Raw genomic sequence first — 22,018 nt, 5'->3', positions numbered from 1 at the left:
CATGTATTCATGTTCGTTTTTATTGCCTTAGCCGTACGACACTTATTTTGCACCAATGTATACGGTTATTGTACAAGTGATTTATGGTACACGGGGTATAACAGATAAGATCATTTAGTCCCCCAAAATACATCCGTCAAGGGCTTTTCACAATTTAAAAAAAAAAAAAGGAATCATCATGACTGGAAAGTGTGTTGTGGCTTAAATTATGATAAAGGTTGCTTTCATCATTTACAATTCACGGTTTTAGCCAGAAAGAATAGGAATTTCTTATGAAACACTGCTCACTGCTCAGTCATTTAAACATAAATCAAGCAGTGAGCTCATGGAAACAAAAGATTTATAGTTTAAAATTATGAACAAGTGATGCTGAATGACAAAATCTATTCCTCTATTTGAAATTTCAAACTTTCAGATTTACAATTAATTTTGGTCTCGGGACATTTAAGACCGAGAGGGAACCTGCATCTAAGGAACGTTAGAGGCTAGAACGATTCTCCCAACATCACAGATGGATCAGATCTCAGGCACATGTGGTGGAATCCAAATGGGTGGCAGCAACTCAAACATCTTTGGGTCCATCGACAGTATAAAGGCAGCAGGTAGGAAAGACTAACCTGTGGAGATTTCATGTGCAAAAGGAAAAAAATCAAATAAAAGTGCATGAACAACGTCCCCAATCAAAATCCTGAGTGTAAACTAGATCTAAAAATCAAAAGGTGCAAGTTTAAAAAAAAAAATGGAATGGAGGTGAGTGAGTGTGTGTGTCTTTCCTTCTGTGTGTAAAAAATAAGATGGCTGACTTCCATTTAGCCCCTTCACTGTCCCGTTTCCTTAAGATTTTGCAGTAGTCACATCTTCACGCAGATGTCGGCCCATTAGAACTGGCCAGACAAGAAAAACAAAAGTAATAGTAATTTAAAAAAAAAGAAGTTTTATAAAAAGAACTACCAATCAGATATGTGACACATCAGGAGCAGGTTTGCTGCAGCAGAGCAGGACATCGTCTAGTGAACTTGCTCCTCTGCTGAGGAAAGTCGAGTGTTTATCATTAACTTTAGGCTTAACTCAAGTTGAACCTTTTGAACAATGGAAGGGACACTCGCACGGTCCCCACAACAACATCAAACTCTTGGAGGTTGACTTTAACAGCTGTAGATGCAAACTATGACATGGGAAATCAGAGTGGAGGTGAAATCATGTAAACTCGGCATTCTCTTTTCGCTCTAAAGGCTCCATTTGGTTCCCCAAACGCATCACTAAAGTAAATCAATGACTCCTTGTTGGGAAAAAGAAAAAGCTGCATGAGAAGAAGAAGAAAGACAGCGAGGATGTGAAGGAAGGCACCGAGGGGAAGCTGATCTCAACATCCGCTCTTGCGTGGTTTGGGTCGGCAGAGCCGAGGGGGCGGCTTCAGACCCAATCTAAAGGAAGCTTGGGATCAGATACTAGGACGGTCTTTGCTATTACAGCTTCCCCCAGGTGTTGGCTGGAGGGAACTGGTCCACATCACCAGATTCGTCATGAGCTTTGTCTCCCAGGTTGAAGGTCAGCTTGTACCTCAAACGCACTTTCTCCTGTAATATGAGGTGAGAGAATATGAATCAGCCTCAGACTGGATACTAGAGGGAGCGTTTGGTGATCAGGTACCTTGTGAGGGTTTGCCAGTAACAAGATCTGTGTGACAGCAGTGGGAGGCAGGATGGGGTTAAAGGCAGGGAGCTCAGTACTGGAGGGAGGCAGCAACTTCACTCTCATAACCTAGGAAACAGAAAATAGTCAAATGTCGTGACGGGTATCCATAAATGACCTTTTTAGAAGCCAAACCCTTGTATGTTTGTGACAAATGCAAGCCCACCTTCGGCACGGCTGCCTGAAAGCGGATGTTGGTGACGGGAGTGGGGGCTGAGGACAGCATGGAGATGATCACCACCAGCACGTCGGCCCGGGACGGAGGAGAGTCCCGGGCGAAGGTGAACAGAACACGCAGGCTGTGTTTGTCAAACACGCTCACCGGTAACAGACTACCTGGATTTAGAGGAGAGGGGAGAATGGATGATGACGCAAAGCATTAGGAGTCCCTTTAACAGACCTGAAGAGAGCTAGCTAGAGTTAGCTGTAGTGCTTGTGCTTACTGGGTTTGATTGATTCCAGCGGGACAGTAACATCAGCTAGAGAGATGCTGTCATAGGGATCCACAGCTGTGAGACTGGGAGTTGAGAGGATATCAGGAAAGCCCGACAGGTCGGCGACGGGCGAGGAGGAGAACGTGCTCGCGTTAGCGGCTGGCGCGGCCTTGGTGTTGGATTTCTGCAGCTCTCGTAAGGTGACTCTGGAGTGAGGCTGAAGCTTGTCCCTGCGTCCACGAGAGCAGAAAGTTGGGACGGATGCGTGACCTTCAGCCGAAACTGTGTGAGCAGACGCACTCACCACTTGACCTGCTGGCTCTCCGGGGGAAGAGCCTGCTGCAGCAGCGCCTTCCCCAACAAATCGAGCTCTTCCATCGGTTTGGGAACTGCAGTGGCGAGCCCAGCAGGTGGGGGCTGTTGGGTCTGGATCTTAGCTGGAAACAAGGCTGGAAGGGCCGACTGTGAACCATCCGAGGTCTGTGAGAGAAACATGGGGGAAATGACACGTTATGGCCGTATAGTTTCAGATTATAGTTCAAACTCTTAATCGAAGGACCCTTACCTGAAAGCCATCCTGGTCGACGCAGTTTTCTGTTACATTCAATCCTAAAGAGAGAAAAATCAATGATTGGAACTTTTGTACCAGCCACGTTCAAATTTAAGCCTGCAGTTTTTGTGTGGCGTGGCCAGATGTGACCCCGAGTTGTGCTGACGTCTTTTTTTCCTTGCTTGTTAAGAGCTTGGTCGTCTACGTTTATATTTACGAGCCAGCTGTCCCCCCCCCCCTCCTTTTTTCCCCCTTTTGCTAACCCAGTGATGCGAGTTCATCGTCTAAGAGGCTGACGCCCGTGTTCTGTGTCAGGGTCTGCAGCCTGGAGGTTGGTGCCGTGCTGGCTGATGTGTTGAGCCCCATCAGGTCCTCCAGGGCGGAGCCTGGTGAGGACAGAGAACATCTGTTTAGGATCTTCTGAACAGACGTGCAGGAAAACTAGTGAAAGAGAACACACACGTGCACCTACTGGGCTGTGGCGTGGTTATGTCATCTGCTGCTACATCCTCCCCCTGCACCAGCTGCCTGTACTGGTTGATGACCTGAGTCAGGCTGTCGTTGGCTTGTAAGATATCCGCTGTAAATGGGGAAAGATAAAAGGAGTCATCGCCTGAAAGATGAGCAGAACGTTAACGGAGCGGATGCTCACCTAAGGCTTCGTCATTATCCTCCGTGTCGCTTGCTAATCTGAACAGCGTGGGCCTCATCTTTTCACAGCGCTGGAAAAGATCCTGGAAACAGACACAGTCTCGTGACTCTGCTGCTTTTCTGACTCGCTGGTCTGAACGTGCTGAGCTGTGCTAACTTTAATGAGCTCCTGGTTGCTCTGTGAGCAGCTCTCTTTGCTGTAGCCCTGCAGCAGCTGGCTCAGCAGGGTGACACTCTCCTTCACCTCCAGGATGGCGTTCGCCCGCTTTGAGACCTTCTCCACCCGTTTTTGGTCCTGAGAATAAAGTGATAGAGTTAACCGTCTAAACCTGGAAGTTAAGACTGATTATAGATTATGCTTTTATAAATCATGTAAGAACACAGAGGAACCTGCAGGTGGGACCACTACTGTAATCATGTGGTAAATAAATGTGATGACACACCTCCTGGACCATTTCCTTTATTAGCTTGTTTGCCGCTCTTAAATCTTCGGGGTTGGTGCTGTTCAACAAAAGAGACAGCGTCTATAAAAAGAGGATGGGATAGAGTTAGTGGAGAGAAACAGGAGCTTTGCAAAGCATCGGTTCATCAATAATTCTGACAGCAGCTTCACTTTAAAGAGACGTTTTAATGAATCCAACATGAGGCTGATCCCTCCTGTTTGAAAAACCTCTAAATCTTTGCCAACCTTGGATTTCTCCTCATCCTCAAAGATGGCACTTGAGGCTTTGGGCGGTGGCGGTGGTGAAAGCGGGCTGTCGCTGGGAAGAACAGGGTCCTGCAAGACAATTCCTGCAAGAGCAGATGGCAAAAATGAGCTTTTTGTGCTACCAGCTTGCATTTGGAGCATTACATTTTATATTTACACTGTATACTGTCTGTGTACAAAGACTGAGTCAACTTTAACTTATTATAACCTGTGCATATAGAGCAAAAAACAGAAGCAAGCATATCCAATGACCTTTTGATCAGCCGTAAAAAGAGAGAAGTGGAAATCCGAGGAACCAAATCACGATTAGCAGTGAAACACGAGAAGTAAGAGCAGCACGTTCACAAACCGCCGCATGCCTCAATGTAGAAAACAAGACAACATGCAAGCTAAGAAAATGAGATATGTTGGACTTCTGCCGTGCCTCACCTTGTTTTTTCAGCATATAATAGGCATCTGCTATTTTGGTTTCCTCAGGCAGCGTCACTGTCCAAAGGTACAACATTTCCAACACCTTCTTCTTCACTGGCTCTGGTGCCCTGGAACCTAAATACTACAAGGGGAATGAATGAAATGATGACTTGAAAACTGAGACGTGATTGCAAACTGTAGGTGAATAAACCGAATGTGTCTGTTTTATTGTTTTTTCCATTGAAAAGTCGCTTTTACTGCTTATATTAGTAGTAAGTCAAGTCAAAGTTTACTGCATGTAGTGAATCTTTAGCAAAGAGGAATCATTACCTTGGGTGAAACCACCTTGATGAGCTCGTTGAGAAAGCGAAACTTCCCCACTTCGCTGCAGAATCGCTTTCCACAGTTCTTCACGCATGTCTCCAAAACCTTGAAACAATTTGATCTCTTATAACCTTGGTGCATCTGTGGCAGTATATTATGGGTAATCACTTACAGTAAGAGCTTGCTTAGCCTCCCATTCCTGGGGCGACTGGATTTTATGGGCCAGAAGTCTGGTCGCGAGCTGAGGACTGATTGATAAAAGAAATTCAAACAGCAGGTTTTGACACGGAGAAAAGAACAAACAATACTTTTAATAATTCGAATCATTACTAGAATGATCTCACCCATCGGGTTCATTGTTGAGCTGATCACAAAAGCTCTTGATGTTTTCCCAGTCAGTCTCTTTATTTAGAGGGTTGGTGGCTTTGTCTGGAAAAACAGACAACAGAGGTCAATTCAGAGGTGTAAGTGTTGCACGGACGCAATTTTATTCCCATAATGTTTGAGGAAAACTCTCCAACTGTCTCGTTACTTTTAATGTTTGGAGTTTCTCAAATCAGACACCAACTTTTTGCAGGAGGTGACAAAAAGCACCACCTGCATTTAACAGGAGAATACTGACAGAACTTCCTTTTGCTTTTATAACCACGTTAGAACATAAATAGTATAAAGTGCCGTCCCTTAACGAGTTTTATTAGGTGTTCCTTGGGAAAAGCTAGCAGCAACTTATGTAGCTAGGTGAGGTTTTTTTGCATCCAACATATCGTCGGGATTATAACACCTCGATACGATGTTTTGAATGCAATAAAGAGCAGGCTGTGATCACAATAGAAGCTTCGATTAAGAGTTTTTTTGCTTTATCGATGCACTTTCTGATCGGATGTTTCTTTATTGGCTGTCAGCAAATCCGTCTTTCTGCTCTTTGACTGGCGATTGCGAATTGTGGCAGAGACTGCGCTGTCATACAAATTAGAGTCGAAAGTTAAAGCTTCCCGACGATGTCAATGTGACCTGTTGGTGTTCGCTGAGTTGACTTACTGATGCGAGACTCTAGAGTCGCCTCATCTGGAGGCACCGCCGCCATTTTTCAGGAATCCCAAACAAGTGCCAAATATCGCGTGATTTTGTAACATATCGCGAGATTGGACGGGAGCTCGAAGGCGCTTCTGACCGTCCGATTTTCCCCCAATGGAGCACAAACAATAAATTAAGCTCAAATTGAGAGATTATTAAATAAATACAGGCATGTATACGCACAGGATACAGAAAATGTAGTTGGGTCATTTCTGTGTATCTACATTTATTAACGTATTCATTTATTTAATATTTTATTTCTGCATTTCTGCACTTGTGTTTGCGAGACTAGAGGAAGTTACTGAGCCACCAGTTTGGAGACTCAGATTGAGTTCAACCCACAAATTTAGCATAAAGCCACACAAAAAGAAAAGAAATCTGACGGCATAGAAATAAACAGGAATGGATAAATTAATGTGAAAGACGGCTGCAGGTATTCGTGTCTCTGAATGAAATTCCAGGTATTTTTCTGTTTTTGGTGCTTTTTCCACCACAAAGCCAGACCGGATGAGTTCCTCACAGGTCTCTTAATGCTGTTCTGTGTTTCAGACTCTCACCTACAGGAGTTCACAGTTTTAAATCCAAGATCAAAATTACAATTGTCCATAAGTGTTTGACAAATCCACCATGCTCTTAGTTTAAATGTGAACTCTAACTGTGAGCTAAACAATGGCGAACTAGTGCATTGGTGCAAGGAACACCCACGTAACAAGGTTATACTGGGCAGTTTCATTTTGATGCGCTTATGAACATTTTTAGGAGTAACAATTCCCTCTTTTTTGTGTTCTCCTGCTACAAAATTAAGCCTCATTTATATAGATCAGTTTTTCCAAACCCTGGTAAACCAGCAGAGCGGGAAATTATGCAACACAAACACAAGTGTCACAAGCTGCCAGAGATATTGAGGTGCGTGTAAGTTAATGGTTACTAAAGGACCCAGCCTACTATCTCAAATAACTCTTAAATGTCTCCATCGTAAGCTGAACCCTTTTACCACCAATGATAAACCTGTTATATCATCAGGCTGAGATCTTCTCCAGCAGGAGGCCCTGATTAAAGAAGATAAACAAAACCTTTTCTGTCCCCTTTGGTACGTCACTGGTTTTAACTGGAGTCACTGCTCTGCTGCCCTGTGCTGCAGGTGTGTTGCAGGTTAATTTCACCGTCAAAACTAATAAAATGACTAAGTTGCTTGTCTAATCTCCTCTTCCTAATCTCCATTCACACTCAGGCCACGTGCTGCTTTTCCCAGCTGGATTGAGCAAGAGAGGAAAAATCCCCCCCCAAAATATTATATAATAAGAAAAGGACACCCAGCTAGGGTGAAATAATCCTCTTTTTACAGTTCTCAAACACTGATGGTGCACAAGAGGGTGTGTTTCAATATTTCTAGATTTCTCCTCCAGTATCCCTGAAAATGTGAGCGCTGTGTTCTTCTGCAGCAGCAAATTATATTTCATAACATCAAGTGTCACTCATATAACAGTTAATCTGGTGATCCTGCACTACCAAGGTAACAGGCTAGTTCCCCGTGTAATGTGTGTTTCATTTGATGCTACTGCAAATATGTACAACCTGAATCTAAACTACTGTTTTGGTTTAATCCTCAAACTCTCCTGAACATATTGTGAATCAGTATAAGTCAAAAATTCCAGAGCCAGAATTATCTCAGCAAATGTCCATCTTTATTTTGCACAGGGACATTCAATCTGAATTCAGGAACACTTGTTAAACCCTTGGAAGACTGAAAGCTTCCCTGAAAGGTAACGTGGATGGATGGAGAATATAGGAAAGACTTCACTTTGCTGCATTTCTAGGTCTCATGTGATTATTAGCTCCTTTCCAGGGACCTCAACAGCCACGATTCCAACCTGGCTCGGATCCTCAAGCAGAAAACCACTGAGGAACATCTCATCAGACTGGCCTTTTATTCTTGATTAAGTGCAGCAGAGATAAATCCAGATGCCTTCATAGGTTCTTGCAGGTCCTGTAGGAACTTGCCAGGTTCTTTTCTTTAGGGGTGTTTCACACCTTAAAGGTGAAAACTCCGTGCTTCGATCCAGGGCCACCGGTTGGAGCTTCATGTGGCCTCAGGCTTCGCTGTCCTTTGGGATGGGATAATTGTAAGCCGGGCTGCCCATGTTGAGGTGGCTGGGAAAGAAGGGAGGGATGTACGGGATGACGGAAATGAAAGGGCTGGTCAGGGGGCTGTGGCCTGTGGGAGTCATGGGGATGATGATGTCGTCCTGGTCCCACACGTGGAAGGCATTTGGGTGTGAGTGGTTGAGGGCGGCGGGCATGTTCAGGGGGCTGACTCCTTCTGGCGCCTTGCTGTCTTTTGTCAGGTCATCATCGAGCGGGCCCAGCAAACAGTCTGAGGACATGAAAGACACATTTATCCCCGTCGGCTTTATTCTCACACACAGTTGTCTTTAAAGCTGCCGTTCATATTATCACTTCATTCAAGATCTTCAGGTTACAAACAGTAGTTTCACTTTTACTTCATCTGCATCCAGCAGAACTCAAAGGTTTATGGACTGAACCCCAGGGGAGCAGATACGTTAATGGTGATTAACTGGTCAAAGTACAGAGATCAACCAGTCATCCATCCTAACTATAACATTTGCTACCTGATGGCTGTAAAGGTCAGCCAGATTTTCCTGGGTCAACACCTGAAGTTTGTCACCTCCAGCTACTGATTCCTCCACAACACGTGATCATTTATGACGTCTGCTTGAGGCTCCCAGCAGCTTCTGACTGAACTATGCAGCACTGGCCAAATCTTTTTAGTTCATGTGTAATATAGGTTAAAAAGAAACGGGCAACCTTGATGTACACATTTTAAACCCGGGCATTAACAAAGAAGTGGAATAAATGACTCTAAACTGACGACTGTGGGTGCTAAGATACCTGTTATATCCAGCAGGAGATCTTTGATCAGGTGACCAACGATGGCGTAAGCAACAGCAACAACGACCAGAGCAGCCATGATGAGGTAGAGAACAGCTTTAGGGAGCTGGATGATGTCTTTTGGGGGAGGCCTGTACTCCTTGTAGAGTGGTTCTTCATTTTGGACAAAGTGCTGCGATGAAAGTCCACTTTGGAATGTGTCGTTTAAGCGGTCCATATTCAGTCTCTTTTAATTGTATTCTTGGTGAAAAGGCTCCCAGCTTGATTCATTCACTTGCTGACAACACCCACTAAAATGTAAAAACAGATGAAAGATAAATACAATTGGAGTTTAAAGCAAACATCCTATTTATCATCTCTGTGCTGGGAGGAATAAAAAGCCACTTTTCACACAAAGTCAACAACTAAATAGTGAATACATCAACCCACCTTTCAAGATGAGAATTTCATTTTGCAGATGAGCTATTTAAATTGTTTAAGAACCAGTTAACCATGTTTAAAAATAGCGTTTGGTTGTATCCACAAGCGTTTTTGTCCTTTCAGCAGGCTTAACTTCAGAGTCTGTGCGGTGTCCCTCTTGATGGGATTATCCAAACTGTGGGCGGTGACACGAGAGGACGCAAAGGACTATGCTTCGAGTCACTGCAAAGATCAATTACTCCCTCACCCTGTTTAATAGATTGAGCAACAGTTTGAGCCCCATCACTGTGGAAAAATTATTTTTATATTATATTGAATAAAACAAACAGGTTGTCACAAACTAACACAAGCTAATTAACATCATAGACCTCGTTCCCAATTTCCACCTTCCCTATGGCCCTGCCATATTAATAAGTTCATGGTTTATATATGAGCCCCTTAAACCAACTTTATTCAGTTCAAATTTCACACACCAAAGCCATGGTGTCATTGCACTAACTGTTTTACATGCACTGTCCACTTGGCAGCGTAGTAGCGCAAATTAAGGAAGTGAAGGATTAATGGTGTGTTTGGCGGTGATTTGCATTTAAATTACAATTTGATATTATATATAAACGTGCATGTCAACCTGAAGGCATCCACCACACAGCACAAACATACTCTGAAGCTTTTATGACGGTGTTGTACATTGTTTTTGTCTCGGACATCGCAGGTCTGAGAAATCAGAGCAAATTATACAAACACACTGAAAACAGGGGGTAAATGCAAACTTGCACTTCCCAATGTTTTCAGCAAATTCGGTGCAAATAAGCCGAAACTGTTCGGTGCAGGACAGGGCTCCGCGTCCTCCGCACAGGTAGGGGGCGCTGTTGCCCCGGGTGGGTATGAACGGGGGCGCCGTGCAAGTTTACTGTCGCCTAAAGCGGTTTCTCCGCAGTGACACAAATGTATGACAGACTTTAGTCCTTAGCGAGGTCGCCTACGCCAACAACTGCCTCCCAAGGCGAGGTATCACTGGTTATCGGCCGTGTTTTATCTGACCGATCATGGTCAAAGTTCCGCCTGAGATGCCGTCATCGCTGTCTTGATAACTCGGCGAAATACACGGCGCGGCACCCGATGCATTGTGTCGAAAGGGAGCTAACATGTAGCTAGCATGCTCCGGCTGTTGGCGACTGTATGGTGCTCTAACATCGGGTGTTGCCTGGCTCTCGCCCCCCTCCTCCAAGCGCCGCCGATGACTCGATGATTCGCCTCCTTCTGTCACGCACGGGACATTAAATCGTATCACATTCGCCGGGTACAGACGGACGTGTGCGCGCAAACGGCGTTATGATGGGATCGTTGAAGGCTCTCCAGGAGTGGTGCCGAATACAATGTGAAGATTACAACGATGTGCACATAAAGGACATGTCGAGGTCCTTCCGGGACGGTTTGGCGTTTTGTGCCATAATCCATCGTTTCAGACCGGAGCTCATGTAAGTAACCTCATCATCAAAACTCCGACGCAACTCTGGTTCAAATTTAGGAGTAAAGATTCTTATTCCAGATTTTTAATCATCACCCGTGAAGTTCAGATAACAGATGGTTCACGGCGAGCTTAGAAATGAGTTTAATAATTACGAGAACAAACAGAGGACTCGCTTGAAAAAGAGTTTCAAAAGATGGATGCGTTATTGTCGACGCAGGGATAATTTCAAACGTGTTGTCGTTGGATGCTGAACATTGAACACGCTTTTTTTTAAATTTTAATGTGTGGTTGAAGCTGCTGTCGCTACAAACCGCGCCGCTTCCTGCACGCTGCAAAATCGCTGCAAGACGCAAGATAACCTGACGACTGTTACAAGGAGAATTCGGCTTGACCTTGTTTTGGTTCTCAAGCAATTTCAAAAACGCCATTTCAGGTGGTTCTCAACAGAGGAGGACTTTCTGAAAGCATCCATGGAGAGTGGGGGGTAAATACCACATATTCAGGGTCAACCTCTTCAGTTTGTATCAGAGCTTCTTGCTCACCGGAACCGTCAGAAGACCTGGACCTGGTGGACCAGCTTCGGGGGGGCGGCCGTTGCGAGACGATCTGCAGCCTCTGTTATTGTTGTACATCACTGGTAGCAATGTTGGCAGCAGCTGTTCTCGCCTTGACGTTTACCTAAAAGGGAGAAAGAGATCCTCAGTGGCTCATTAATGTTGGGGAGAACAATTCATGGGCATTTTGGATCAATGCTAATGCAAATGTCCCCTTATTTGACGAATAAAGGAGTATCTTATCTGATATTTGGGCCAGACTACAACAGGATTCATTGTTCAGCTAAACTGTAATCATGTGGAATTTAAAGGCCTTTCACGCACACACAGCAGCAACATTCCCAAAATAAACTTGGGAATGAGACTCACTGAGTCACCATGGAGTAAGTTCCCAGTCGAGATCACAGATATGCTCCATCCACGCTGTAAATTAGTCCCGACAGTCTGGCTTAATGTTTTTTCCCCTTCATTTCTCCCCGTCCCTTTTTTATGTTTCCCGCTCGCTGTTTTAGTAGCTGCGACAAAACTGGACTTGTTTCGACACGATCCTGACATTAGAGTCCGTCACCACGAGGGCTAGATTAAAGGGAACACGGGTCACTTTGTGCTGCTCCAACATTACACACGTGCGCGCTAACACATGCACACACGCTGCCAGACGTTTTCCAGTTTTACTGCAGGATGTTTACTGGTGGGAGGACTGGCTGCAGCAGCTCACTCCAGGCTTTTCAAGGTGGAGCTTTGTGATTATAAGCCCATCATTCCTGTTTAATACTGCTCCTTCTTTCCACTTGCTGTCCACACACACACACACAGACCAGTTAAATGTGGCTCAGGAAGAAGTGGCAGCTGTTGGAACTTAGCTGCCCTCCCTTTCTCTACTTTTGTTCTGTCAAGTCAGTAATAGCATTTTAGTGGCTCATGATGCCGTACATAAAAATGGGTCACCACGCTAAATACAGCCCATGCTGTATATAAGGGTGGTTCTGACAGTCGCCTTCACTCTACACCACTGGATAGTTCTAACCCGCATAAGTTTTACATATTATTCTTCTGTCTTGTCATTTCAGAGACTTTGCCTCCCTGTCTAAAGAGAATGTCTACGAGAACAACCACCTCGTGAGTCCATTTTAAAGTCATCCTCAATATTCTTAGCACCTGTGATGTCGCGCAGCATGTTGGGTGTGAATTGTGTTAATATTTCATCCTGAGGGGGGCTGGAAGAGCAAACAGGGAGGCAGTTGGAAGTTCGAACAGTCCAACCAAAGCAATTTCAAGTCAAAGTGCTGAACCTGCAGTTCTTGTGGATTCGGTAGACGAAAGAAATTTAGCGTTTTTCCTTTTGTGGGTTTTTCTTTTCCCCCCACATCATCTGTATGTCAGCAGAAATCCCTCCAGTGGAATGGGAATCTCTTACTATTTACTGCGAGTAAAACTTTGGATGCTTTTTGTTCTCTTTGACGTTCGGCACAAGGAAGCGGTGCACGGACCCAACACTTTAGTAGTGAAACATCTGGTCAATCACGCCTACTTACTCACATCCTGTTGCTCCAACCTCCATGTGGTGAAGAGCTCCTCGATCAGCATTGAGTATGATAAAAAGAGGCTTGATAACCCTGCGTGCATCACTGGATGGGGTCCTGAACGGACTCCACCCAGATGAGAGCGTGTTGTGCGTTGTATTTTTAAACCGTAGCTGCGCCTTTAATTAGGCAGCTCGTTTGGAGTGGTGCGGCACGTTGACAGTTCGTACAGTGTTGATTAACTTTCACTGAAGTGTGTCATTTCAACACAAACGTTTTAATGCAAACCAGAAAATAAGAGTCTTTGCGTCTTGTTTTTTGGCGTGCTCTGCTTGTTGACTGGATTATTTCCCTGCTGCACGACAGCCATGTTCAGGTCTGGGTTACATAAGCCGTCTGATCTCCCAACGCCTCGTTAGGACGCTGCAGTCGACCCACAGTCGTAGTCAAAGCACAGAACCGTCATATTAATAACAACTGACTGATGAGTTGGCAGCAGCGTTGGGTGAGCTATGCCAAGCATCCGAGGACATTCTTCTGCTCTTGACTCCCGTTCTGAACCTACTAAGATCAAGCTTTTGGATTTGAGTTTCATAATACGCCTTAAAAACGAGGATGCGGATGCTCGCCTCTAATACAGGGTTAATATTAGCATTTTTATACTCTCTCCGTTTCCAAGGCGTTCGACGTGGCCGAGACTCAGCTGGGGATTCCGGCCCTGCTGGATCCAGAAGACATGGTCTCCATGAAAGTCCCCGATCGGCTCAGTATTATCACATACGTCTCCCAGTACTACAACTTCTTCAACAACAAGTCCCACGGTACGAGCACATTGTGCTCCCTCACCCATCATCAGATGGAAGAGATCGTGACAGCCCTCTTTCTCTCCACAGCAAACCCCCCCAGCATGAAAAGGATAAATAGCGCCACTCTCAATGAACCAGCCCAGAAAAGGACCCCGACCCCATTTGAAGACGAAGTGGCTGCATCTGAGGTAAAAATAACTAAAACTGCCGCCAGGAAACGTACAGGAATTACCCTGCGCATGACTTGATAACGATTTAAATTATTAATAACAACCACATACCTATAATAAATCAGAAATGCTGCCCAGTACTTCTGGGCTTTAATTTGTAAAGATAATGTTTAACTTTTTGGATGCCTCAGTCAGCACCCTGAAAGTTTCTGATGTATTGTCTACATGAATGTATTGATGTCATGGATTAAACTGTGTATATAGGAAGTGTTATTTTCCTGCACCAGAATTAGGATCATTAGATCTGTGCTATAAAAATAGCTTGCTGCTTCCGCAATGCAACAATATACAATACCCACATAACTACTCTGTTATTGCCACTTTCCTGTGTGTGTGTGTGCGTGCGTGCGTGTGCGTGTGCGTGTGTGTGTGTGTGTGTGTGTGCGTGCGTGCGTGTGTGTGTGTGTGTGTGTGTGGAGGGTTGTCAGCACTAGAGGTAGCGCCCATAAAGATAGTCTCTCTATATTGTCTTCTTTGTCTTCCCTATGCTCTCAATGTCTCTACCCTGTTCCATATTTCCATGTACTGGCATTTTCCTCTTTCATTTCCATCCTCCCTCCTTTCCTCAGATGGAAATTCATCCCACCAACTCTTATTCCCGCTCTTCTTCCTCCTCATATCTGACCCCCCCTTACACTCTTTAGTCCTGGCAATAGACATTAGGATGGGTGTGGGCTGTTTAGAAGGGAAGAGGGAAATGGTTAGGTCTCTCGTTCTGTCTCTAACCATCTTTTAAAAACCAGCACTGCATTTCTAAATGCTTTCAGATATTATAGTGTTGCTTGTTTTGCTTATTGCGTAACAGTAGCCAATTATAAAGAGTGCAAAAATATAGATCTTCAATCTCACGTATAAAAACGTGACTCTTAAATGTGCTGAATTAATTTTTACCATCTGAATCCGTGAGGACAAAGTAACCACAGACATAGTTTAACGCAATGACCAGTCGACATCTTGAAATCTGCCTCCATGTGTGATCTACCCCTTCCCTCATTAATCGCCATCTCTCCTCCAACCCCCTGTCCCCTCCCTTAAAACCACCCTGTGGTCACGTTAAATAGCCGAGCCAGCCCGCGGAGACGCCTGGCGATGTGGGCCCATCGGCCAAGCGCAGCTCGCTCAGCAGCACGTGCGCGGCCTGTCACAAACACGTCCACCTTGTGCAGAGGTTCCTGGCAGATGGCAAGCTCTACCATCGCAGCTGTTTCAGGTGAATACTGTTGGAAATGGCAGTCTGTCACTTGTACCCTAACAATACAGCGATAGAACATGGTTTACTGAGGTAAAATCATTAACATTTGAGTGCTGGTGGTGTGACCCTGGGCCAAGGTTGTTATTGAGAAGACCAGGTCTGGGGTCGATATTACAGATTACACTAGAACAGTAGTTGTCTGGCTCCCTCTAGTGGTGTATAGAGGGATCAGGACATAAAATACAAATGTATCTAAAATCCTAAGTACATATTTTATATTTACTATTTATTTTCTATTATTATTTGCTTCCTTATACCCATAATTCATTGTACTCACCAGGATGGCGGCGCTACGGTTTTAGATGAGTTGTGTCCATCCTGTTTAAAGCCTGTTTCCACTTCCTGTTCGAGTGGCCTTTTTACCTGTTTTCTTGATTTTGTGTCTTCCTCCCAGGTGCACAGAGTGTCACAGCACTCTGCTTCCTGGATCCTACAAATTAGAAAGCAGCTCTGGAGTGCTGGTCTGCACCCATCACGTTACTAAGCACACATCGGCCAATCATAACGGGAGGCCAGATCTGTCTAAGGGACCCCCTGCGGTTCAGTCTGCCAGAATCGGTCGCAGCACGGTTCCTCGCGCTTCGCTTTCCGACAGGGAACCGGAGGTCGTCCCATCGGATGGACAACCGGATAACGTGAAGCCCGCTAACGACTCTGTCTCGGTCCCTGTTGTGAGTCCAAATGAAGCAGAACCTGCTGAGAAAGACGGCGAAGGCAACGGTGAGAAAGAGGAGACACCACGGTCCACTTCTCCCCCCAACCCGTTTGATGAGAGCGACGAAGGCGAGCAGGAAGAGGACAATTCAACAGCCAACTGCCCCCCTTCTACGCCCGTTGACGAACAGCAAGGAATGGCCCGGCCAGTACCAGCACCCCGCCGGGCTTCTGAACCCACTCCTCCTCCTCGCCCTGCCCCCCGGGTCCGTTTGTTGCGCCCGGCAGACGGTGAGTGGTTTTTCCATTGTGGTTTATTGATAAACACAGATGAGAGCCGACCCTCATCTTCCTGTGACCTTTCAGGTGAAAACCAGAAGCCCCCCACCCCTCCGAAACCCCGCGAGCGATCTCAATCCCCTGGAAGGTAACGAACCTGTTAAGCATCTCTTCTTCTGTCCATTGTTACATTTCATCTGTCTCGGACACGTCATCAGTCTGTGTGCCGCCCACCTGTCGGACGTTTCCGCTTGTCTTCCCCCGTGTGACCCCCCCATCCATATCTGTATCTCAATGTCCAGCTTGTCCAGCGGCACGCATAAACCTAAAGACCCACCCTGGCTCGCTCTGGTACAGTCGGAACACAAGAAGAAGAAAGCCCCCGCCCCTCCCCCTGCCGGACAGGCCGCAGTCCCAAACACAGGCTCCCCCCCCTCTCTCAAAGGGGGGGGCTCCAGACCCAGCACACCCCCTTCACCTGCCAACCCATTCGATGGAGACGAGGACGAAGGAGAGGAGAGCAGCACAGTGGAAGAGGAGAGGGGCGAAGGCGCTTCCATCCCAGCGACGGCTGTAGCTGGTCACCCGTGGTACAGCATCACACAGGCCGCTGAAGCAACGGGGGCCGACGCCCCCCCGAGCGCTGGAAGCTCGTCCCGCTCCGCCAGCCCCGGGGGAGCCAAGAGCAAGAAGAGGCCGGCGCCACGTGCTCCACAGCCCCCTGCAGGTACCCAGAACCATCCTACCACCGGCATTACCAGTGTCACGTGCATTACGCCTGACCCGCCCTCTGTTATTACTGTCTGTTGACATCGTTGCCGTGCTTCTTTGTTCCTGTTGTTCACCGACATTGTTGGAGTCTTAATGTCAATATTGGAAATTTAGCCTATTGGACAGTCATTTGTAACGTTATATGAGTTAATTGTGTTTTTTTTCCCGTCTGCTTTACCCTCCCAACTGCTTTGGATTCTGCTTCCTTCCTTTTGTTTATTTTCAACCTAATCCTTCCTCCAGTTCTTCCTCACTCTGAGCCCTCCTCTTGCTCTCCTTCTCCAGCTCTCAGTACAGACAGCCTGTCCTCCAGTTCAGACCACAGCTCCTCCCAGCTCCTCCAGTGCGGCAGAGCCAGCGGCGACCAGCCGCCGGTCTTCACCAAGAGCGTCTCGGAGCCTTCGATCTGTTCGCCGTCTGACCCCACGTCGTCTTCTGAGCACCTGCCGCGTACCCCCCTCTACCCTCCTCCCATGTCATCAAGCGCCACCTCAGCTCCAGCCACACCACAAACTGGTCGCAGCTCCGGGGCAGCGGCCCCTTCAGTGGCCCCCAGCCCACTGGCCTCAGGTGGAACCCAGTCTCACATTAAGGTAGGTCTCATTTCAAGTGAAGCCGTGCAAATCATGGCACACTGAATAAATCGCATTTCTGGATCAGCGGACCTGCAAGGAGAACCCGTTCAACAGAAAGGCCTCCCCCTCCCCTTCCAAATCCAATAAAAGACCACCAAAAGGCTCTCGTCCTGCCAGACCCCCAGCTCCGGGCCATGGCTTCCCTCTCATCAAGCGCAGGGTAGAAACACTACAGGAACCATTTGGAACTCTGATTTCCCTGAATGAACTGCACGTGACTGACGATTTCCTCCTAGGTGCAGTCAGACCAGTACATCCCAGCAGAGGACATCTATGGGGAGATGACGCAGCTGGAGCAGCTGCTGGACGAGCTGGAGCAGAGGGGGGTGGAGCTGGAGAAGAAGCTGAGAGACAACCCCAACGGTAACATGCCCAAGTCCAGCTGGTGCATAGGATGCATTGAGAAATCCAGCTAATCCCAGTTACACATCCTGAGAAACTTTAGAGCAAAACATATTTCAAACTAGCAAATCCAGAGGTAACCAGGAAGTGACTTTATTTTCATCAAGACGAGGTCACAGAAAGTTACAACCGAGTAGCCAAATGTGTGGAAAAGCCGCTAACTAGCGACATCAAAGCCGTGTGATGGACTTCTGTGCTTTACAGATGAGGATGAGGAGCACCTGTTGGTGGACTGGTTCACCCTCATCCATGAGAAGCACCTTTTAGTGCGCCGAGAAGCCGAGCTGGTGTACACGTGAGTGCCGGGTCGCCATGTTTGCACCGTGTTGCGTTCAGGGGCGCGTTTCTGTGTGATGAACGCTGTGAAACGTGTTGACATGGCAGAGCCAAGCAGCAGAATCTGGAGGAGAGGCAAGCGGATGTGGAGTACGAGCTCCGGTGTCTCCTCAACAAACCCGGTGTGTCCACCGCTGCGACACACACACACACCTCGTATCACTGGAACGATGACTGGACTTGTTATAACCGCATTTCTGGGTCTTTCTTAGAGAAAGACTGGACCGAGGAGGACAAAAGTCGGGACCAGGAGCTCATGGCTGAGTTGGTTACCATCATCGAGCAGCGCAATCAAATAGTTAACAACATGGACCAGGACAGACAGAGGTAATCAATGGTTCAGGTTATTGAAGGGCGGCGTTCACACACACACACACACACACACACTAAACACCACCTGATGTTCCTCTGTCACAGGGAGGAAGAGGAAGATAAACTCATTGGGGCGATGCTGAAGAAGAAAGGTAGGGGAGGGACTGTGTGGTGCGGCTGTAGGTTCTCTAACACCCAGTGATGCCATGTTTGTGTTGTGGCCCCAGAGTTCCACAAGGATCCACACGGGGAGCAGTCGCAGAAGAAGAAAGTGGCCAAGTTCAAACCCATTAAGGTGCTGAAGAGGCTGAGTCATAAAGGAGAACCGGGCAAAAGCCCCGACAAGGACAAAACACCGTAGCGTGCGAAGATTCTCCTCCACGAGGACGTGAGGAGGACCAGGACCAGATCTCTTCGTGAGGGACGCGGACCACATCTGACTTCAGCAAATATTTAATTTTAAGGACTCTTGTTTTTAAGAACTGTCATGTTTGTGGCCTCCCTGGAAGGTTGAGAATGGAACGTTATCCTGCTCTCTACACGGAAGAATCTGATTTAGGACCAGCTAGTGACGGCTAACACCGCTAACGGTGGCTTTTCCTCCTTAATTCCAAAGATGGATGAAATTTGGCGGCTCTTGTGGTCCAAATGTTAAAAACAAGAAGCGTTAAACTATTCAGTCAACGACCTACCTAAGCTCTTAGCTGCTCTGTTAAACGTCTCGCTTCTTTCTTTATGTTTCTTCAGCGATATTTTCCGATCGAGGGAGCCTTTCTCATCTCCCGGTGAAGATTGAAGTTGGATTACTAACTGTATTAGTACTAATGGTTACAAATGCAATAATAAGTATTTAAAAAAAAACTGACAGTATTTTAACAGGTTAGAACGTAACTTACGGATGAAACCTAAATATGCAGTCGTTAATTTATATTTTCCTTTTATGCCTCCGGGGTTTTTCCATGGTTTGCCTTAAAATCTGTTTCTGCGAGTGCCATTTATTGAGCTCGGCGGTGCGTCGAAGCTTATGTAAGCGTCACTATGTTTACTGGTTCCTTCAGGATTGTCTGTGTCCATTTTAAATGGTGTGTGTGTGTGTGTGCGTCAGCTCTGCGCCCGTGCAGCTAAAAACTAGGGCTTCCATCGGGCCCTATTCCAGACATCCGATATCTGGAATCTTCCTAAAAACAGGATCCGGATGCTGGGAGAGGCTGTGACGTGTGGGTGGTCCATGTCTTCTGTCGGGTTCCTGCTTCCAGTAAATTCTTGATGAACTGTACATCACTGGTTGGTTCTGTAGTCGTTCCTCTCCTCAGATTCTGTTGCATCCTTCTGGAAACTGCTTCTTTTCTCCAGCATCTCCAGTTCTTGGATTTTCTGTGAGATCACAGCTTTAGTAATCTGAATAAAGGGGGTTTTAGCCAGGTGTGGGAGGACTGGGTTTTACCTGAGAAATCTCCGTGTTGATGATGTTGATGTATTTCTTTCCCTGGCCCAGTGAGGCCATGTCGGCCAAAAACCGTCTCCTCTCCTCGATCTCACCCAGAACTAAAAGAAAACCGGGCTTTTCAGGGATAATTGCCTCGACAGGGGAAATCATCTTAGCAGAATTACCGTACATACCCTCCTGAAACCTGTCCCCGCCCCCCGTGTCTGGGTCGGGACCCCTGCCTGAAGACACCGGCGCCGGCTCCTCCTGACCCGTCGACATAATATTCTGAAGCCGCCTTTTCTCTTTCTCGACGTCTCCTAAAAAGAGGGAGGAACGTTTAAATTTACGAGCGCTTGGGCAGGACGGCCACAGCTTTGGGAACCTACTTGTGGGACCGGGACAGAACCTTTCCCTGACATAAGCGTCCCCACGGCGACAGGCCTCGGCGCTGCGTCTCTGCGGCCTGGCTGACGGGCACCTCTGGACAGTTTTAGGTTCACGAGGGGGAGCAGGCAAAGGGGGGTCAAAGGTCAGCGGTAGGGCTGTTCCTTCTGCAAATGGAGCAACAGTCAGGTGACTTTTACCATTAACAGATGCATTCTTAATGCTTTTATGTATAAAAATAATACTAAATACTACTTTGGAGGCAGTCGGTGATCCGTCTTTTCTGAAGGTGGGTGAGCCTGGATTCCTGCATCATTACTGAAAACCAGGTGAGAGAATAAGCACAGTTTCAGCCTCCTCACACACACACACACACACGTCCATCTCCTTTATGGTTGCTCACATTTCAGCATGTCCTGCGTGTCCTTGCTGTACTGTCTGGGTCCCGGCATGTTCCACAGCCCTCCCCTCACCCGGTTCCGCGAGGCCTCCATCTGCAGAAGGTTCTCCTTAAAATCCATTTGGACTTACGAACCCTGAAACACGCTTTGCCGATGTTCTTTGTGGGGTTTTTTCTCCCTTGAGCAGCTCAGACGCTCACATTGACGCCCCCATTGGAAAAGCTCGAAAACTGGCTTCCATGACTCGACCAAACCAAGACAAGTGCCTTAATGTGACCGCTACACTGACTTGAGAAGCATTTAAGGTCCGAAACTTTTCGTGCTTACCTTTGACGTTTCAGACTCCGGTGCGACACTCTGGTGTCATAGCAACCAGCAGCTTCAGAACTTCCGCCGTATAATCAGTATAATCAAATCAATTTCGCCTTCCAAATTTATCCGTCAGAGTATTTCTAATTGAATGACAGAATAAAACAATTAAAAAAAAAAAAACACTTGCCATTACGTACTTTTTGCTGGAGGGCGTAGCGCGCATAATCTCGGCCACTAGATGGCGGTAAAGAAACGCATGATTAATTAACGTCATGTGAAAATAAAAGGCACCGCGTTAATTATCTTTTTTCTTCTTTTTTTTTTTAGAACAAAAAGCACTTTTTCTTTTTGGTAAATCATATTGCTTAGCCTAAAGAAACCGACGTTGACACGGAGAAATTAAAGGGACACTGACGGTAAAGAAAACTAACGACAATTTCCCACTTTTCCCACTATAAAACGTGACATTATTAAGACTGGACGCTCATTGTGGATCGAGTTTATTTTTCATTTTAAATATGTATTAAAAGAAAAAAATTATATAGAATACATTAATATACAGAATACATAAAAGTATTTATAAAAATTCGAAAAAAGGAGTAGGGAGAAGTAAAAACACCCCTTATTACTGCTTCGTATAAAAGTATACATATTTACATTGTACATATCTATACGACTACATTATACAAAAATATACACTACAAAATACATGCCATATAAACCATACAAATATATTATATACAAACACAAACTATATACTGTATAGTGATTTTTTTCTATATAGTAAATGTACATAATATCAATATAGTCATAATACATATCCTACATAATCATCTCTAAACTGTCCCTATCCACATATACATACATATATACATTACATACATCTCCATTTAAATATAAGATTTATACCTACCATATGTACAAATATATAGCAGATACTAATCAAATGATTGAATTGTTTTTTGTATCTTTTTTTTGCTGTCAGACTTATATTTGTACTTTGTTTTAACTCCATATCCAAATTGTTCCATAAATTCCCCCCACAGCTTCATATGCAGAGGTTTTCATAGCTGTTTGCACTCTTTTTTTAGT

At 46.0% G+C, this 22,018-nt stretch overlaps 3 protein-coding genes across 7 annotated transcripts in view; 1 reads left to right on the top strand and 2 right to left on the bottom strand.

Annotated features, from left to right (window-relative positions):
* Nucleotides 1-2: 2 nt before the first annotated feature.
* On the bottom strand, nt 3-5,884 carry LOC130527053 (ADP-ribosylation factor-binding protein GGA1-like). Its single transcript, XM_057035140.1, has 17 exons — nt 5,810-5,884; nt 5,116-5,200; nt 4,944-5,019; nt 4,778-4,876; nt 4,466-4,589; nt 4,016-4,119; nt 3,771-3,851; nt 3,485-3,622; nt 3,329-3,410; nt 3,149-3,256; nt 2,940-3,062; nt 2,692-2,735; nt 2,431-2,606; nt 2,136-2,356; nt 1,859-2,028; nt 1,651-1,761; nt 3-1,577 (listed from the first exon to the last, which is right to left on the bottom strand). Exons 1-17 carry the CDS (start codon nt 5,853-5,855, stop codon nt 1,467-1,469), a joined length of 1,899 nt encoding a protein of 632 aa, XP_056891120.1. The 5' UTR covers nt 5,856-5,884; the 3' UTR covers nt 3-1,466.
* A 4,191-nt stretch (nt 5,885-10,075) lies between these two features.
* The window catches only part of micall1a (MICAL-like 1a), a 151,808-nt gene continuing 139,865 nt past the window's right edge, over nt 10,076-22,018 (top strand). The window contains exons 1-16 of one of the 3 annotated variants that reach the window (XR_008950826.1): nt 10,076-10,653; nt 12,271-12,319; nt 13,403-13,544; nt 13,617-13,717; nt 14,821-14,969; nt 15,406-15,956; nt 16,032-16,092; nt 16,247-16,671; nt 16,959-17,308; nt 17,376-17,510; nt 17,587-17,713; nt 17,957-18,047; nt 18,137-18,210; nt 18,301-18,415; nt 18,506-18,552; nt 18,628-18,968. Coding sequence is in view for 2 of the 3 variants with exons in the window: in XM_057034424.1 (XP_056890404.1) it covers nt 10,508-10,653; nt 12,271-12,319; nt 13,403-13,544; nt 13,617-13,717; nt 14,821-14,969; nt 15,406-15,956; nt 16,032-16,092; nt 16,247-16,671; nt 16,959-17,308; nt 17,376-17,510; nt 17,587-17,713; nt 17,957-18,047; nt 18,137-18,210; nt 18,301-18,415; nt 18,506-18,552; nt 18,628-18,761 (2,697 nt within the window). In the remaining variant the exon portion in view is untranslated. Of the gene's footprint in view, nt 10,654-12,270; nt 12,320-13,402; nt 13,545-13,616; nt 13,718-14,820; nt 14,970-15,405; nt 15,957-16,031; nt 16,093-16,246; nt 16,672-16,958; nt 17,309-17,375; nt 17,511-17,586; nt 17,714-17,956; nt 18,048-18,136; nt 18,211-18,300; nt 18,416-18,505; nt 18,553-18,627; nt 19,677-22,018 lie in introns of those variants that run through there. The other 2 variants (XM_057034426.1, XM_057034424.1) reach the window with 2 other exon arrangements.
* Nucleotides 17,830-21,163, bottom strand: c6h22orf23 (chromosome 6 C22orf23 homolog). Of its 3 annotated transcripts, none has more exons than XM_057034473.1 (6): nt 20,942-21,163; nt 20,617-20,707; nt 20,469-20,531; nt 20,021-20,380; nt 19,845-19,945; nt 17,830-19,774 (listed from the first exon to the last, which is right to left on the bottom strand). In XM_057034473.1, the coding sequence occupies exons 2-6, from the start codon at nt 20,705-20,707 to the stop codon at nt 19,679-19,681; spliced, it is 711 nt and encodes a 236-aa protein (XP_056890453.1). In that variant the 5' UTR covers nt 20,942-21,163; the 3' UTR covers nt 17,830-19,678. The 3 variants fall into 3 exon arrangements, with proteins under 3 accessions (XP_056890453.1, XP_056890454.1, XP_056890452.1); XM_057034474.1 differs by having other exon boundaries at nt 20,021-20,146; nt 20,216-20,380; nt 20,617-21,159; XM_057034472.1 differs by having other exon boundaries at nt 20,617-21,163.

This window comes from Takifugu flavidus, chromosome 6 (genome assembly GCF_003711565.1).
Source record: "Takifugu flavidus isolate HTHZ2018 chromosome 6, ASM371156v2, whole genome shotgun sequence".
NCBI lineage: Eukaryota > Metazoa > Chordata > Actinopteri > Tetraodontiformes > Tetraodontidae > Takifugu > Takifugu flavidus.
Note: the sequence above shows the minus strand (reverse complement) of the source record. Positions and strands in the feature narration are given on the sequence as shown.